This window comes from Mandrillus leucophaeus, unplaced genomic scaffold (assembly GCF_000951045.1).
Source record: "Mandrillus leucophaeus isolate KB7577 unplaced genomic scaffold, Mleu.le_1.0 Scaffold1036, whole genome shotgun sequence".
In the NCBI taxonomy this organism is placed as follows: Eukaryota; Metazoa; Chordata; class Mammalia; order Primates; family Cercopithecidae; genus Mandrillus; species Mandrillus leucophaeus.
The window spans coordinates 741,812-762,036 of NW_012098499.1; the positions used below are offsets into that span (position 1 = coordinate 741,812).

Below are 20,225 nucleotides of genomic sequence, written 5' to 3' on the forward strand. Positions count from 1 at the left end.
AAAAAAAAAAAAAAACGAAAACAAAAAATGGACCGAGGTTGGGGTGGCAAGGCTGGGCTGGAATGGAGGCTGAGGCCAGGCCATGGCAGTGCCCACTCCAGCCTGGGCGACAGAGTGAGACTCCGTCTCAAAAAAAAAAAAAAAAAAAAAAAAAAAAGAATAAAAAAGCAACGAAAACAATATTTAAAGAAAAAATTGTAAACCTGAGCACTTATTACCTAAAACATTCAGTTTTTATAATCAAAATGTTCAGTTTTTATAATCCAGGTTAGTGAGATTAAAAAAAAGTTTTCATCAATAGTTATAAAATTTTCAAAGTAACAACAATATACAACCCATACTCAAGGAAAAAATTAGTGGAATTTGTCTTTAGCTGTGTACAGACGTTAGGTTTGGCAGACAAAGACTTGAAGCAACTATTAAAAATGTATTCAGGATACCAAAAAAATCATGTTTGAGGGTTCACAAGAAACTATAATAACAATGAATGTGCCAATAAAAACTTTCAATGAAAAGATACAAATAATTTTTTAAAAGACCCAGTGAAAATTCTGGAGTTGAAGGGCACAATAACTGAAATGAAAAGTTACATAGACAGCCTCAAAAGCAGATATGTGAATCCTTACAAAAAAGAATTACCAAACTTGAAGAAAGCTTAATAAAAACGAACAATGGAAATACAGAGACAAACAATAGAGAAGAAAAATGAACAAAATTATACACTTTTTGAGACAGCAGTAAGCAAGCCAACATATGCCTAATGGGAATACCAGAAATAGAGGTGAGATAAAAAGGAATACAAAAATTATTTGAAGAAACAATGGCCTAAGATGCTTAAATTGGATGGAAAAAATTAATTTTAACACCTAAGAAACTCAATTTACCCCAAATAGGATAACTATGAAGAGATCCACGTGTAGCTCATCATGATTAAAATGCTGAAATAAAGAAAAACAAAGAGAAAATTTAGAAAGTGGCAAGAGAAAAATGACACATCCTATATACAGGCTATATAAAATTAAAAACTGGCCCCTCATCTAAATGAAGGCCAGAAGGCAGTAAAATGACATGTTCAAAATGCTGAAAGAAAAAAAGATTAAGTAATATTCTGTATTCTCTAAAACTATCCTACAAAAATTAAAACAAAATAGAGACATTACCGTACTAAAGAAATCTCAGAGAAACTTTGTTTTTAACACAACTACCTTAAAAATAATAATGAGGGAAGTCATTTAGCTGAAAGGAAATAACTACCAGATGGTAGCTTGGACCCACAGACAGAAATGAAAAGCACCAGAAACGGTGAAAATTGGGTTAATCTCTTAGCCTATTTTAAAGAAATAATCTTAGTATACAAAGCAATAATTATAATGCTGTTTTATCAGGTATATACATATATGACAACAATAGCATAAAGGGTGATAGAGAAAATAAAGCCTTATTAAGGCAAAGCTTCTGTATTTTACCAGGATTAAGTATTATTCTGAAGTAGTTTGTAATAAACTAAGGTGCATATTGTAATTACTAGAGTAGCTACTAAGAAAATAACATATATAACAAATATATAACATCGACAAAGGAATTATAAAGGTGTACTAGAAATATTTAACCCAAAACAAGGTAGTAGCAGAACAACAGAGAAGCAAAAAAGGACAAAAGCATATTGAAAACAAATAGAAAAATAGAAATGTAAATACAACCATATTAGTGATTATATTAAACATAAATGGTTTGAACATCCCAATCAAAATGCAGAAACTGACAAATAATAACAAAGGAACTATAAGCTATCTCCAGTAGATGCTCCTTAGATTCAAAGACACAAACAGTTGAAATGATAAAAGATCGGTACCATGCTAAGTTTAACCATAAGGGAGCAGGATTGGCTATGTTAATATATGATAAAATAGACATTAAGGCATTATTAGAGACAAATAGGGATATTTTATAACTTTAAAAGTGCTAATACGTTAAGAAATATAACAATGATAAATGTATATACACCTAACAGAGGCTCCAAATTTATATAACAAAAAATGCTATAATTAAAAGAAATAAAAAGAAGAATTCAAAAATAATTGCTAGGAATTTCAATACTCCACATAAAATACTGATACAACAGCTAGACTAAATATTACCAAACAGAATACTTGAAGAATACTATCAACTAATTCAACCTAAACTGAAATATAGAGAATGCTTCTACATTGATTGTAGAATATGTGTTATTTTAAAGCAACAGAGGAATATTTTCAGGATACACTATATACTGAGATACAAACATAATAAACTTTAATATATTAAAATCATATATAGTATTTTTTTTTTACCACAAAAGAATTGTATTCAAACCCAACAAGGAAAATGAATCATGAAAATCACCAAATATTTAGAAATTAAACAACACGCTTCTGAACAATTGGTGGGTCAAAGAAACAATCTTGAGAGAAATTGGAAAATAATTTGAATTGAAAAAAAACAAAAAGACTACAATTTAAGACTTATTGCACTCCTCAAAAGCACCTTCTAGAGATTTAAATGGCTTAATCAGAAATAAGAGATAAGATTCAATAACTTAAGCCTTTACCTTGAGAAGATTAGAAAACGAAGTTTAGCAAACTAAACCCAAAGCAAGCAGAAGAAAGGACATATAAGGATTAGAGGAGAAATTAATAAAGCACAAAGCATACAAATAATAGAAAAAGTTAGTAAAACCAATGTTGGTTCTTTGAAAAGATCAACAAACCTGACAAACCCTTAGTTTTATTTTGCCTTCAAGAAAAGAACAGAAGACAAAGATTACCAAAATCAAGACCGAAATAGGAGACATCAGTATGTGCCCTGGAGAAACTACAAGGCTTATGATGAATATTATGAAAAATATTATGCCACCACATTAAATAACTTAGATGAAATAGAAAAATTCCTAGAAATAATCAAATTATTGAAAATTGACCCAAGAGGAAATGGAAAATCATAATAGACTTACAGTATAAGTAAAATAAATAAATAATTAAATTTTAAAAATGCCCAAGAACAGATGACTTCATTGGCAATTTCTGTTATATACTGAAAGGAGAAATAATATGAATCCTTTACAGATTCATTCAGAAAGAAGAGGAGACACTTTACAGCTCATTACATCAGTCCAGCATTATTCCGATACAAAATGTAGAAGATATCACAAAAGCAGAAAACTACTGACAAATATTCCTCATAAACATTGACAGAAAAATCCGTAACAAAACACTGGTAAAGTGAATCTGCAATATGAAAAAAATAAATAAATCATTACCAAATAAGAAGTATCCCAAGAAAACAATGTTGGTTTAGGAACAGAAAATCTATTAGTCTAATACACTATATTAATGGAATAAAGGGCAAAACCACATGATTATCTTAATAGATGTTGAAAAATCACTTATGAAAATCCAGCACTCTTTCAAGATGAAAACTCATACAAATATTATCAATAGAAGTAAGCTTTTTCAGTCTGTTAAAGAACGTCTGTGAAAAATCTACAACTAACATTATAATTAATGGTTAGAGAATGAATGCTTTGCCCTTAAGATTGAGAAGAAAGCACAGGGTGGTTTACTGTCACCACTACTATTCAACATTGTACTGGAGGTTCTTAGCCAGTATAAGGCAAAATTAATTAATTAATTAAATACATTTTTTATTGGAAACGAAGCAACTATCTTTAATTCCAAAACATGATGCCATATGTGAAAAGTTCTAAGGATCCACAAAAAGAAAAATTACTAGAACTAATAAATGAGTTTAGTAAGATTTCAGTGTGCAAGATTAATAATACAAACTCTATTGTATTTCTATATACTAGCAATGAACAATTTGAAAATTTAAATATTAATTTCATTCACAAGAGCATAAAAATGTAGAAATAAACTTAACAAAATGAATTCAAGACTTATACACTAAAAAGTATGAAATGGTGCTGAGAGAAATGAAAGATCAAAATAGCTAGTGAAATAAATAGTCCATGTTCATAGATGAGAAAACTCAATATTGTTGAGATGGCAGTTCTCCCAATATTAATCTATAAATTCAACATATTCCCAATCAAAATCTCGTCAGGCTTTCTTTTTGGTAGAAGTAGAGCAGATGATCCTACTATTTATATAAAAAATATTGGGACACTTAACAGTAACTGAATTTAAATTTTGTTATAATACAATAATGATCATAACAGTGTGCTATTATTTCAAGATAGGCATAAAGATTAGGGGAATAGAATTGAGATTACTTACTTTTATGGTCAGTTAATAGTTAACCAACATGTCAAGATAATGCTGAGAAAATTGAATACAGTTAATTTTAAAAACAGAATGTTACCTTACACCATACACAAAAATTAAATTTCATTTTAGTACTAAATGTAAAAGCTAAATATATAAAACTTCTCAAGTAAAATATCGTAGGAAAAAAATCATGAACTTGGGTTAGGTAGAGTGACTTCAGATATAAAATCAGAAGCACAATCCATGAATACAAAGTTAATAAAATGAAATTGTAAAAATTGCAAATTTGTGTGCTTCAAATGACAACAAGAAGTCAATGAAAAAGCAAGTCATAGACAGGGAGAAAAAATACTCACAACTTACAAAGTAAGTAAGGACTTAAATGGACAAAATATAAAAACCTGTTACAACCTTATAAGGAGACAACTCAATTAAGTATAGATATTACACCAAAGATAATAAGCACATAACAAGTTGTCCAACACTATTTTTAGGAAAATGCTAATTAAAACCACAATGGGGTATCACTACACATACCCACTAGAATGACTATAATCACAAAGACAGAAAATACAAAATGTTAAGGGTGTGGAGAAACTGGAACACATGTAGATAGAATGGGGTAATATACAAGGTTACAGCCACATTGGAACACAGTTTGAGAACTTCTTAAAGATTTAAACAGATTGGCCATATGATCCAGAAAATTTAGTCCTAGGTATTCAGTGAAGTGAAAATACATGTCCATAGAAAGTCAGGCATGTGAATATTTATAGCAACATTTTTAAAAATAGTTCTAGACTGAAAACAATCCAAATGTCCACTGCTGGATGAATAAACAAAATAAGTATATTTATACATTGAAATATTATTCAACAATAACAAGGGATGTGCTGCTGACAATTTTGCAATATGGATACTTCAAAAACACTATGCAAAGTGAAAGAAGCTAGAATTAAACAATTACATATTTATAATTCCATTTATATGAAATGTCCAAAAAGGGCAAATTTAGAGAGTCAGAAAAAAGTTTAATGATTGCTTGAAGCTGGAGCTGGGAGCTGGGACATACTGTACAGAAGCACAGGGGAATCTCGTGGGGTGATGAAAATATTTTAAGACCAGGTTCTGATGATGGTTGTACAACTCTATTCATTTACTAAAAATCATTGAATACTTTCAATCACTTTAAATGGGTGACTTTTATAGTATGTAAGTAATACCTCAATAAAGCGGTTTAGAATTTTATTTTTCAGTTTATATAATTGTAACTGCTTTGGAATGATTTGTACATTACTATTATTTAATACAGGTTTTCCTAGACCTTCAGAAAAATAGACTGTAAATCTATTGGGACTGAGTTATTTTGGGGTGGGAATATCTCAGACCAATATATCAATTGGATTAAAGTTTATTGACCTGTTGTAACAAAGGTAGTTATCTTATACTTTTTTTGTAGTCATATATCCAATTTGGTTTTCAAATGTATTAGCATACTGATACTTATAAAATGCTTTAATCATATTAATGTCTCAACATTTATGTGGTTATTTTTAATTATCATTCCATATATTTTTACTTTTCATATTGCTTTTCTCTTTGGTCAGTCCTACTAGAAATCTTTTGTAACAGGTTTTTTGATAATATTCTCTGTGGTTTCTGTTTCTATGGTGTTAATTCTTATTTCTTTATGTTTGTTGCTGTTTATTTTACAATGGGATTGAGGAATACTTTAAATTTAATTTTTAAAAAATTTCCGACAAATATATTTAAAGATATTAATAATTATATATCTCAGGATTTATGCTTTAAGTGTTTCTATTTATCATTATTTTCCAAACACTTCTTAATTTCTCTACCCCAATGTTATTTAGTAATAGATTATCTAATTTTCAAATATGTGGAACTTTAAAATATTTTATATTAGCTTTTAATTTTATTAAATTTTGGTCAGATAACATAAATAATGTAGTATTGATTATTTGTTATTTCTTAATAGTTTGTGACCTAACAAATATTCTGCTTTTATGAGTGTTTTATACATTCTAAAAAAAATGTTTATTTTCTGTTTCTTGGCTGTAGTTGTTCATAAAAATCTAATGGCTTAAGATTCTTTTTATTTTACTTAATAAGTAAATTTCTGAGAAGTGTTTGCTTAAATCTCTAACTTCAGTTATTGATTTATTTAATTCTATTACATTCTATTTGTATTGTTTGACATATTTAAAGTCTATATTATTAGGTGAATATATGCTCATGATTGTTACACTTTCTTGTTCTTGTTCTTGTCTTTTCTTACTTCATATACTGTCCTTTTTGTCACTTATGACACATTTTTGGACTAAATTCTAATTTTTAAGTGTTAATTTGCTGCATATGTTCTCTTCTTATTCATTTTTGTCTTGTATATTTTTATTATCGTATTGTTTTGATACTTGCATGCCTTTTAGTTTTAATTTTTCTCAATACATGGGTTGATTCTTTTTTAAACATCCAGTAACCAATTGTCTCTTAATTTTTAGGTATAGCCCATTTGTATTTATTGTTATTTCTGTTATAGTAAGATTCAGTTCTTTCATTTAAAAAATATTTTCAGTTACTATACTTAGTAATTTATTGTTTCTAGCTTTTTTTGGGTGGTGATTTACTTTCGTTTTTATCCTGACTATCCCTAAACAAACAGCCATTGTTTGATTATTTATTCTATTGCTAATATCTGTGTCTGTTGTCAATATCTTTGTCTTCTCTCCAAATGTATGTTAATCTGCTCTCCATATATTTTCTGTAAACACAATTTTGTTATTAGCTTGATTTTAGTTTAAAATTCTTATTGCTTTTCTCTCTTTTATTCTTTTTATTGTTATTGTTGTTAATTATAGAAATCGTTCCTTTCTTCAGATATTTCTTTCTATATTTATTTCCTTCCATTGGAGACTTCTAATTCTATTTTAGATGTTTTTTAGCTTTTCCTTTTTTAGAAAAATAGTTTCTTATTTCCATTGCCTTCTAGGAGAATTCCTTGATCTGATCATCTGGTTTACAGGTTCATTATTTATTTGTACCTATCCCATCTTTATTCTTTATATTGCTAGATTTATTATCATTTGAATATTTTCCATATTCAAAATTTCCACTTCGTTCTTCCTTTATAACTTGTTTCTTGTTATTGTTTTACATTTGTTTATGCAGATATCTTCTCTTATCTCTCCACAGCGTAGTTAGACTTGATAAAATATTTTTCTGCCCATTCCAATGTTTCTACTTCAATTGATACATGTTGTTTAGTATATTCTGTTTTTTACTTGCCAGATATACAGATATTTTTATTGTAATATTCCATAATGGCTGTATTTATTTTTTCTGCTAAATTCAGTTAGGTCATGTTCAATGTCAAGCTTCAGTATGTAGCCCTTCCGGTGAGTATAAGGATAGAAAAAGAGACAAGACCCAGAGCTGGAGGTTCTGAATCTACTCTTTTCCACTCTAGTTTACTGCCACTTCACCAGGTCGGGAATCCATGGTAAGCTCTCAGGCAATGTCAACATTAGGAAGAGGTGTTTTCTGTAGGTTGTGATCCACCACCTAGGGGGTTGGAGGGAAAGGAGGTGTAGTCATAAATCCTTGCACCTGTTTTCATCATCTCCCAGCTGGCCTTTTGCCTTGCTCTGTCATTCCCCTGTCTACACCTGTGACCTAGTTAGTATGTTGCTGTTGATTTTCTGGTTAAGGGGGATAGCAGTGATTGTTTTGAGTTAATTACTTTGATCTATAATTTCCCTATGCTTCTGTAGTTTTTTCAGGAATGATTTTTGAGAGAAAACCAATAGCCATCCTGTTTTTTCTTTATGCTTCAGTCAGATTTCCCTTCTTTCTGTCCATTCCTTAAAAAGGACAGTCTAGTTTCCACCACAAATCCTTTTCAATTGCCATTCTCTATGCCTAGAATGTTCTTCTCTCAAATTTTTAATGGTTGACACAGCCTCAATAATCTCATCTCACCTCAAATGTCACCTTTGTAGAAAGACGTTTTTTTGCTGCTATATCTAAAATAGTCCTCATTCTGATCACTATTGTATTTTTCTGTTTATTTTTGAAAGCACTTACTGTAATCTATAGTTGTTGTACATATCTGTCTCTTTCTATCAGAATGTAAGCTCCTTAGAATATGTATTCCATTTTTTTCCTCTCTCTCCCTCTTTTATTTTATTCTTTTCTGTGGCAGCTTCACAGTCCAGAAGAGTGCTAAAGTGTAGCTAATGTGTAATAAATTTTGTGGAAAAATGAACAAATAAATGAATGAAACAACATATATGGCCACTGCTTATCTTATGTTCAATCTATTTTTAACTTCTTTCTAAACATATGAATAGTGGAGTATGTTCTTTAGCTTTTCTTTTCTATTTTCAGTTCTTGTCCTTCTAGATAAAAGCTTCTCAATCTGATCTTCTGTATCCTACTTTTATTCTTTATATTGTGTGACATACTGATTCATCATAGGTCTACATTCTAAGTGTTTCATATTTTTCATTAAAATGTCTTTATTTTGACAGTGATGACATGAAATTGTATTTTGCAATGTGATATTCTAAAGAAAAATTATCCAGTTTTATTATTTGATTTTAGATAAAAGTTAAATTCAAGTTAACTCTATATCTTTTTTAGCTAGGTCATTTCACAATAACAAGTTGCCAAATAGTGTTTCATAAGAATTCACTTGATCCTTACTGCAAATCTGGAATGTAGGTAGGGTATGAATTTCCATTTTCCTGATGAGGAAAGTGAGGTGCAAAGAGGTGAAGTGAGTGGGTGGCAGGTCTGAGACTGGAACACTAGTCTTCAGTTATTACTTTGTGCATTTGTTTTTCTTTACCATCAAGTTTGTTCCTAAGTATATGTCAACGTTATTAGAATAGAGATTTGGGCTTTCTCCTGCCATACCTAAAAGATGCTTAGTTTTCTTGGCTTGTCAGTAGAGAAAACATTGAAAACAGCAACAACAACAACAATAAATGGTTTTGTGCCAGGCACTGTTCCAAGTGCTATACATGAATTAACATATTTAAATCCCTATATAGTCCTGAGAGGTTGACGAAATTATAACCATTTTGCAAATGAGGACACTAAAGCATAGAGGTGTTAAATAACTTGTCCAAGTCCAACAGCTTAAGCGGCAGACTTAGAAATATGAAACAAACAATCCTGCTCTTAATTACTGTCCTAATCTATAATAATAGAAACTTTACTGTAGTTTATACTTTACTAAGAGCTTTCATATCCTTAATCTACTGGACCTCACTACTACTCTGTGGAGAAGGCAGGCAGGATTGGACAGACAAACAGTATGCCAAGTTTCAGAGCTGTGACTTGGTCTACTTTGCCCAGAGAGCAAGTGGCTGAAGTGATACTGAAATTCTTTCCTTCGAAATCTAATTTTATCTCTGTTCTTGGATCACGCTTTATTGACCATAAATTTATTAGCTCACTATAGCCTTCATGATATGTTTTTTCTTCTCTAGCAATTTACATTATTGTGGGCTTAAAATGTTAATCTATTTATACATCCAAGAACTATTTTGTCTCTTATATTTTGATGTTCCTTGATCATGTCTTTTGCAGCTGAATTGTGATGATTTTAAAAAAGGAGAAAGAGATGGAGATTTTATCTGTCCCGATTTTTATGAAGCTGTTTGTGGCACAGATGGGAAAACATATGGCAACAGATGTGAACTGTGTGCTGAGAATGCGTGAGTATTCTCTGAAGTAGGCTTTCTCCCTAAAACATGTTCTCTCTATAATTACATGACACAGTTTTTCCTACAGTCTTTAAGATAACGATTCATTGTGTGGGAGTTAGCCATTCCTAAATTATTAGTACCACTTCTTTTACTACTCTGAAGACAAATAAAGGTGTATAGCGTAACACTTTATATTTTACAAAGCAGTTTTATGTATGATTTATCAGATGGTTATCACTTTATGAAGTAGACAGGATAGGGAGATTATACATTATATGTTCATAATCTATAAAATGTTACAGTTTTTATATTTAAAATGTATAATAAAATATAGATTTAATATAATAAAACATTATAGAGTTAATATTATAATAAAATATAGATTTACTATTTTATAATCTATAAGATATAGATTATATGATTACAATATATAACAGAATATAGAATATATTTATGTAGATACACATACATATATATGTGTATATATACATACACATATCTATCTTCTATCTATCCATCATCTATCATCTATTTGTTTATCTATGAGTATACCCTTTTTCACAGAGAATTATTTCATCATCAAATTATGTTTATTGAGTGTTTAATAATATGTAATATTAGAGTAGATAATTGGGACTTTCAATATTACATTTCTTCCCATTTCTAAACATTTACCAAATAGCTAAGGCATCTTACTGTCCTATATCTTGTCCGTGTTTTGTTCTTTCTCCACCCTAAATGCTAGGTTTGGTTATCAACTGTCTTCACTCACAAGGTGACATACCTGCTTTGCAGGTTCTGGCTTGTGACCTCAATCTTGAATTGCCTGATCTTAAGGCTTTGCAAATATAAAAACCAATGTTTATATAGGCTAATGAGGGATATTATAATTATTCACTTTCTGAGATCCTGCAAGCTTTAGCTCTCCTTGGAATAAATATTTTCAACAAAGTAAGACTGCATTAAAACACTCTCATCCTTTGCATGATGGTATTTTGAGAAATTCACTTTAAAATTATGTCCTCAACTCTCACCAAGGGTCAACATAGAGAAACAGAAAACAAACATAGATATATGAGGAACATACAGATTTTTATCAGATATATATTGTGTAGCACAAGTATGAGCATGCTATATATTTAATTCTTACCGTGTCTTTATGTGGCGAATCCCATTATGAGTCTTTAAATCTCTGGTCCAGGTGTAAGTTTCTCTCCCCTAATTTCTGATATATTTCTTTGTACTATGCGAAGAAATCATACTTCTCCTTGTATTGTTTTCCTCGCAGCTCTGGCTGCTAGGAGGCTCTATAATAAAATTGAATATTTGATTTTTATAGTGCTCTCTCAGCTGATATCCTTTGAAATACCTTTTTTTTTATCATTTGAAAATATTTAGTTTTTTCTTTATGTTGCTTTTACTAAATTTTTATTGTTTTACAGATATTATCATTGTCATCTGCTTTAACTTTTGACAAATTAGAAAATATCTCTTACATTTCCGGTTCTGTGTTTTCAGATATACTTTAAAGGTCTACTAGACTGAATAAAATTAATTATCAAGACTTTATGTACTTTCTACGAAAAATAAAATACTAGTCTTCATAACCCAAATAAAGAGTAGTATAATGGGATGTTAGATAATACAAATTTGACTTTGTTTATTTAAAACAACAAAGTTCCTTGGGGACTGAAGGGTATATATTATGCAGTTACAAGCTTTACTTTTCCCCATCTTCTGATGTGGATCCCTCCTCTAAATAAAGGTTAAAAGAAGATTTCTGTAAATAATACTTACAAGTCTGAATCTTTACCATCTCTTCCATGTTAACTACATTTCTTTGACTTTACGTTATAAACAGTGGTTTTTATTAGAAAAAGTAATGAAATAATACTATGTGGCAGCTGTTTTCGGGAGCAAAGGATAATGACAATGCAATGTAGACCGGTTAGGTTTAAATGGTGGGAAGTTCTGTGATATTAAACTGCTGTGTCTACTAACTTTTGATTCTAGGAAAACCGGGTCCCAAATTGGTGTAAAGAGTGAAGGGGAATGTAAGAGCAGTAATCCAGAGCAGGTGAGGTCAAATGTCAGCGTGATGGGAAATCCTGGGAGGCTAACTTCAAATAGGAAGTAGGTGCTCTCCTCTTCCTTCTTAGGTGGGAGCCTTGGAAGGAAGTAATTCTTGCTTTATGTGAAATGGAATATCCGGTACTGCCCACTAATATGAAAAAGCTAATTATAGTCTCTGAAACTGGATCAGATTACTTTGGTGGTTAGACCTTTCAATCTATTTCTGCTTTCTATTAAAGAGAAGAAGAAAAAATAAAAGGGAAACTACATACGCAGTACACTTCAGTCATTTAGCCTGAGTTAAAACCCTAGCAGTGTCACTTGCTGTTTGGAGAACTTGGACAAATTACTTAACGTAAAATGAGATTTGAACTAAATAGATTTTTTTCTATGATACAATTTTGTGAGCCTGTGATGGTAGGGGAAGGGGAAGGAAGAAAGGATCTCATACATGTCACACTTGTCTTTTTCCAGGTGAATGATTTTCCTAATTTTCAAGGTCTGATGCCCTTTTTATAAGCTTCCAGAGCACCTGAGGTTACTTCTACCAAGTCATTTAGCATCTTGCTACTTTAAATGTCTCTTTTTATCATCTAGGAGATTGGGAGCAAGTTAATGGCAAGGACTGTGCTCTGTCTGAGTTCTGGCACACAGTGGGTTAGCTGTTTACTAAATAAATGAATAAACAAGTAAAAAAGTTTTTTATTTAACCACGTGAATTATAGAGTACTTACTGAGCTACATCTACACATGAGCTACATCTACACAGCTGGTACTGCTCTAAGTGGCCCACAGCAATGTCAGCGGGACTGAGTTCTATAATAGTTCTGAAAACAGTGTTATCAGCATTACAATCTTGGTAACTTTCCAGTTCTTTTCCCTGTTCTTCAGGATGTATGCAGTGCTTTTCGGCCCTTTGTTAAAGATGGAAGACTTGGATGCACAAGGGAAAATGATCCTGTTCTTGGTCCTGATGGGAAGACACATGGCAATAAGTGTGCAATGTGTGCTGAGCTATTGTAAGTAGCATCTTCCCCTGGTGAACTTGATGATGATGCTCTTGGTTGCTGCCCTGAGAATCGCTCTGCAGGGAGATAAAATCCTTTTCATGAAGCATGCAATTCTTTGTCTTTACAATGTAAAATAGCCTTTCTCACAGAATGGCTTCTTTTCTTTTTCTTCATATCATTGATTGAAGTTTCTTAAAAGGAGAGAATAAGGTGGCATGTTAGTTATTAAATTCAAGACTCTTACTTCTTTTAAATTACAGTAATTTGAAAATGCATAGTGTTTTATAAGGCACAATATTTTAAAATTTAGAAAGCACTTTCTTACGGAATGATCTAGGTCAGGCGTTTGACATCCATTGCTTCATTTGGGCATATGTAGAGACCCTTCCTGAGTAATGTGAGGCTAATTAAAATAATAATAGTAATAATGCCATGTGTTTGAATCTATTTATTAGTTTAAAAGGTGGAACACAGATCATTACGAAAGGAAGGACTATTGGGTTAATCTTTATCTGAGTGCCTGGCAGTGCTTGGACATTGAAGAGGCAGATGTGGATAAGATCTAATTAGTCTTTCATATTCTGGCTGTTAAACAATGTTTAGATTATCTGATTCATGTGCCAGCAGGCCTTAAATTGCCATATTTACATCACTAGAACTTTAAAATCAGGACAGAGATTTAACTGATTAATAAACGTCACACCTGCCTTTGAAAATTACTGTTAGTCCTTGTAGAATTCAAGGACATGTCCATTCAGGTTTACAAAACGGTGATGATAACTGGTTTCCAGACAGGAAATCAGCCTGATTTCCACTTTCTTATCTAGGAGACATGTTCTCTCAGTGTTCAAATCTGTCCTAATTCTGTTTTTTTTGTTTTTTTTTTTTTTAATGCATTACGTGAAAAGGGGAATTTGACTTCTCTAACTCCTGGTTTCTTCCTCTGGGGAACTGAGATAGCCACACCTATCTCCAGGATGAGATGCTAATCAAATGATAGACGTGAAAGGGCTTAAAGCTCAATTCAAATGTAGCTTTCATTAACAACTTAATATTTTTACATGAAAGCAAACAAATACTTTACAAGGTATACAACGTTATACTTAAGGGTGTGGATGGCAATGCCTCAAACGCTCAGTTTGGTTTCACCCTTGTCACAGCATTATTTTAAAGCTCTTGGTTCTGCCTGTTAAAGGGAATTTTCCTGACAATCTTCTGTTTGTCAATCAAGGTGTCACACCCATTCAGTTTTACAGAACAAAGCTTCGAATTGACTGTCAGTGAATCAGTTTCACACCCTTTCTTACTATAGGCAAGAAAGCTAATTTACAGAAAGCAAGTTTCCCAGATCCACTATTGCTGTCTTTCTTTCTTTCCTTATCTTTGGCAATTTCTCTGGCTCAGGCATTGAAGACAGGGAAATGCTTGTCTCTTGTAAGTGGATCATTTTCAGCAAGTCGTAGCAGAGGATACGAAAGTGTTTAGCACAGGACTGAGGATACTGAAAATATGATTGAGTCATAAACTGACCAACTGTTTACTTTTCTTAACAGTTTAAAAGAAACTGAAAATGCCAAGCGACAGGGTGAAACTAGAATTCGACGAAATGCTGAAAAGGTAAAATGACTCACCAACACAATTTGGTTCTTGTGGCCATAAATATTAACAAATTTATGCCTAAACATTTAAGTAATGAAATAAAGTCATTGTCTTTTATTATTATATATTTTTCTTAATATCAAAATTCCCCAAATTGACTGTTCCTAGAATATTAATCATTAGATTCAGATTGAAAACAGCATTTCCTACCTAAGGCCCAAAATGTGCAATTTCCACCCGTGTTTCTCCATTCCTCCAGCCCCCAAAAGAAGGTATAAGATAGAAAGTTTATACAAACCAAACTCTGCTTAATTTCTAGCAGCCTTCTTTTTGGTTTAGTGTAAACCCATTTTACTCTGAATAAATTGTTTAAAAGTGGCAATATAATATAAATTAAACAGGAATAATTTTAAAATTGTGACAGTCTTTTAAACACTATATCCACTAGTGCATTTTATGTGTAATTAAATTGACACAAGTTGAAGTTATTAACTTTTCCATTGTGATTATTCTGTTCAGAAAAACCTGCACTTACAAAGGTCTTGGTTCTGCTAAAAAAAAAAAAAAAAAAAAAAGACAAATTTTTAGATTGTGTTTTAAACAATATCCTTAAAATTATTTTTTTTGAAATTACTTCATAATTTAATTATTCAATCTAGTATAAAATGTTTTGAATAAGCACTTTAGGTAATATAGCCTGGATTTCTTAAATCACCTACTTTCAATGAGAGGGATAGCAGTTTCTTTGCTAAATGGCTAACCTCTTGTTGAGAAGTCAGAACACTTGAGTTTTAACCTTGGTTTTGTCATGCTGTGGGTGTGGGAGACTAAATAAATAATCATCCTGGGCCTTAATTTCCTTGTCAGCAAAATAAAGAGGTTGGATAAATGACCTGAATTTTACCTTCCTGTTGGACTGTGATTCTACATCCTGCACACTTTTGTGCTAATACAAGTGCACTCCTTTTTGAAGATTGTAGGGCTTATGTTTTCCTAAAGGAAGAAACAAGACCACCTTTTGGTAGTCAAGAACTAGCCCTTCAGTTCGTAATGCTTATTTAATGAAGCAAAGCTCTCACCCTAAATAGGGTGTTAAAGGTTTACATTTAGGAAAACTAAGTATTCAGAACCATCTACAGTTTATGCAACACTTGCCAAAGATTGAAAAGGAGTTTTTTTGTGGTGGTTGTTAAATTTCAGTCTAAAACTTTGGGGCATCCAGTGATAGTTAACATTTTATTGCTTCATAAACACAGAGAGTTATTTTCCTTTGTTTTTCATCAGGTCTCTCTGTGCTTCCCTCTTCCTCTCTGTGGCTAGGGTCATTGTTTTGTGGGGTCACTGGGCACGATGGTGTGAATAGGACTGCTTTATTGTGATGGCTCAATATGTTCCCTATAATTAACTTGTCACTAGGTTGCATACACAGTGTTTCTTCAGAATCTCCTTGGATGAGTCACAACTTATAAACTGAAATTATCATTGTTTCTTTTATGAGAATCATTGAGCATTAATTTTGTATACCATGCTATGACTATCAGGTGACTGTCTTCTGCGTCTCTATTTCTAGATTGTTACAACCATGACGCTTGGAGCACATCCACTGCTCCTCCAAAAATAAATACCTTCTTAATAGGAAGCAGTTAGGATTCTCTGTTAAAGCATCCCAATGGAAGTTGAACTTTTTTTTTTAAAAAAACCAAAGAATGCTAGATCTAGAAAAGATCCTACAGAGCATCTGTTCCAAAAACCTCATTGTAGAAGTAGTAACATTGTGTTTCCAAAGAAGGGACTTTACTGTGGTCTCCCAGTTGGGTGAGAGACACAGTGGCCCAGGTCGTTTGACTCCTAGCCATGCTCTTTATGCCCATGTTTTCTTGCCTGAAATGGAATGATGAAGGTCACACAGTTGAAAAGAAAGTTATAGACCAGGACTTTTTGTAGGTCATATTGTAGTACTATATCCCACCACAAAATGTTTAATGACATAGAGATCCCCAAGCCTAGAGTAGCTTAGAGTATCATTTTTTTTTTTTTTTGTAAAGTTTAGCCCTTATCACATAGTAGAGCTTTCAAAACACAGAAAGTAGCCTGAAAGTAGTGAACCAAAGCATCAGGAAATCTGAAAACAAATCTTTCTTGGATTTTTTATTTTGGGGGGTGGGAGAGTCACTCCTTTTTTAGCTCTTCTAAATCAGTATCAGTCTTGATGATCTATCCATCTAAGGTGAGGGTGAAAGGAAATTAGATGTACTGTCTCTCTACAATGTCAGAAATGATCATGGATAAAGAAGGCAGAATACACAAAAATTATCCACAGATCCATAGAGAAAATCAACTAAAGTAAGTGTAACACTATTGGATAGCATCTTGTTTCTTTATACTTACAAACTAGGTTGAATTATTCTTGACTTGATCCATATTAAGTCACTTTTAGACATTTCATCTTCTCACAGTTGTTTGTGTGTGTGTGTGTGTGTGTGTGTGTGTGTATGTATGTGTGTGTGATTTGGCTGCTGCGTTTTGTTGTGTTTGCGCTGGAACCTCATGAAAGAGATCCCCGGATGCCTACTGATTTGAAAGTTAAAAAGAAATACCCAGTTTTAATCCAAGAAAACTCTTGATCAGCTTTATTTTTTCCAAGGCTCTTTTTTACCTTATAATAAACATACCACATAATGCATACAAGTGCCAAGTAGTTGACAATATAATTACTATTTCTTAGTAGTTCTCATTAATATGTTGTATGTATTTGCCAACTTCTAGACTTGATGTTTTGTGGTAATAAATCTATTATAAAGTCTCTAGGTTAAAAAGTAGAAAAATGGTAAATAAAATCACGTGTTGACTTCATGTGGTGGTTCACGCCTATAATTTCAACACTTTGGGAGGCCAAGGCAGGAAGATTACTTGAGCCAAGGAATTCAAGACCAGCCTGGGCAACATGATGAGATCCAGTCTCTACCAAAAAAGAAAAAAAATTAGCTGGGTGTAGTGGTGCATGTCTGTAGTCCCATTAATTAGGAAGCTGAGGTGGGAAGATCTCTGAGCCTAGAGGTTGGAGGCTTCAGTGAGCTATGATCATTCCCCTGCACTCCACCAATACAGCAAAATCCTGTCTCAAAAAATAAAATATCCTGAAATGAAATGAAGTAAAATAAATATAATTGTCTTTTCAAAGGATTTTTGCAAGGAATATGAAAAACAAGTGAGAAATGGAAGACTTTTTTGTACACGGGAAAGTGATCCAGTCCGTGGCCCTGATGGCAGGATGCATGGCAACAAATGCGCCCTGTGTGCTGAAATTTTGTGAGTATAGAAGGAGTTTTTTCAGAGTGACTCAAAAGGTCGAAGTGTAGATTGATTGGATTGATGAGTAAAAATAACTTTGAAAGGAAGCTTTGTTATTGAGAACCATTTGAGCTGATTTATGTCCTCCACAAATCATAATGCCACCTAGTGAGTAGGTGCTACTGATGTTTGTCTATTTCTGAGGACAAATGGATTCCATTTTCCTGTTGAAATATTGACTTACAACATACTTCTTAACATTCGCCTGTGACCTTCGTGAATCTCTTTGTGAACTAATTCTAGCGTAGAATAGAGGTAAAAGCAGGTACCAAGACTTTGTTTTTCTTAAGTAATTATCCCATAGTAATAGTGTTGATGGAACACTCTTAGATACTTCAGGTTTATAGATTAATTGGATTACTCTTATCTTTTTATCTGGGACATATGACCTTGAGAGAAGGGCAGATCTCACAACATACAAATTATCGCATTTATGAAGATATCTTAGATGACATCTCATGACACTTCCGGCTTCTCGAGCTCTACGAGCCCTTTCCTGTGTCCTGTCCTATGCCAGTTCCTCCCAGTCTTGGCCAGCTGATGTCCCCTCCTCTTGTAGATTACATTTCAGATTATCTTTCCTTGGATAAGAACTCCTAAAGTCCCTCCCTAATTGAAACTAAATTCTCATAATCCTTAGTAATTGTCTTTTATAACCACCATCACAGTTGGCAATTATACAATTATTTCTCCAAGTATTTGTTGACTTTCAGTCTCGTCTACCAGCCTCAAGAACTACAAGAGGGCAGGGTATGTGTTTGTATTATATACTCCTGCATGCCCAGGGCCCAGCCAACGCATGCCCAAAAAACCATAATTACTCAGTAAATGATGAGTGAATGAATGAATGAAGATGTGAATGAGGATCCCCCACTCTCAAAAAGCTTAAATTCAGTAGCAGAAATAAACCATGGACATGTGCACATATTTATATATTGCAAAATACAATAAAAACCATTGCATAAGAGAAGACTATTCAGATACAAAAACACAGCAATACACGTAGAACTCATTTGTATTTGGGAACTGGAACATCTTCTTCAAAAAGGTAGAATTTAAGCTGAAGAGTTTTAAATTTCTTTTAAGAAAGGGAGATGAGAAAAAAGATCATTTAGTGGAAGGAAATGGTATAAAGGTGAAATTAAAGGGTCTTTTTGGGGATTTGAGGTGTTTTTAAAGTGTTTGTACTAAAACTCAGGACAACTTAGATATTTTTCCATCTGTACCTAATGACTGTTTTGTAACATGAAGATCGGAAGCCTCTCTACTCATATATTTTATTTTTTCCAGCAAGCGGCGTTTTTCAGAGGAAAACAGTAAAACAGATAAAAATTCGGGAAAAGCTGAAGGAAAAACTGAAGTTAAAAGAGAAATTTTGGTGAGAATCAGTTTGATCAATCTAGTTACAACTTGTGTGTGTGGGGGGGTGTGTGTGTGTGTGTGTGCGCGGGGTATGTGCGAGTGAGAGTGCATATTATGTAGTATGCATTTTCAATATTGTTTAATATTTTCCACACTACTAGTAGGTTTACTGAACACTAATTTATAGTTATTGTTTTATGAAACTTAGATTTAAAAATTACGGCATTATAATTTCTAGCTGTGTATGGAGGAAATTAATCAAGTCATATTAATAATATAGTTTTGCACTCGTAAATGAAGGTGATATATCAAAACATTGAATTCAAAGTGTGACATGTATTCTTCAATGTGTGGTAGCTATTGTGAAGGTATTTATTTAAAAAACAATATCAGTTTTGGATTTTAATGTGCTTCCTTTTAAATTATACTGTGCTCTGCTTTCTAAGCATCTTTTAACTAGCCACCTGTCTGTTTTTCTACTGCTACCCTCTTAGCTCAGACACTTAATAGTTTTCTTTTGCATTGATGTATTGGCATCGTGCCTGGTCCGTACACTGTCAGTCTCCATCTTTCTCAATCTTCAAGATTTAATTCATCCTCCATGTAGTGTTCATATTTCATAGGATATGAAAACAAGAAACTATGGTTCCACCTGTCAGTGATGCTGTAAAATTCCAATGTTTGAAGATATTCTAGAGTATATTCAGATCATTTCACTTCCTATAGAAACCCAGCTTATTTCTTACAGACAGTTTTCCAGACCTCTATGATGTGCAGTCAACAGATCTCCTAAGTAAGCTACTCCATCAGGCCACCTTCTTCCTGTGTAACTT

General features: G+C 32.5%; 1 protein-coding gene across 1 annotated transcript in view; it reads left to right on the top strand.

Annotated features, from left to right (window-relative positions):
• SPINK5 (serine peptidase inhibitor, Kazal type 5) overlaps positions 1-20,225 on the top strand; it is a 99,028-nt gene that overhangs the window by 23,164 nt on the left and 55,639 nt on the right. Inside the window, exons 5-10 of the mRNA XM_011979056.1 lie at positions 9,879-10,006; positions 12,011-12,074; positions 12,962-13,089; positions 14,634-14,697; positions 17,861-17,988; positions 19,321-19,408. Coding sequence (XP_011834446.1) covers positions 9,879-10,006; positions 12,011-12,074; positions 12,962-13,089; positions 14,634-14,697; positions 17,861-17,988; positions 19,321-19,408 — 600 coding nt within the window. The remainder of the gene's footprint in view (positions 1-9,878; positions 10,007-12,010; positions 12,075-12,961; positions 13,090-14,633; positions 14,698-17,860; positions 17,989-19,320; positions 19,409-20,225) is intronic.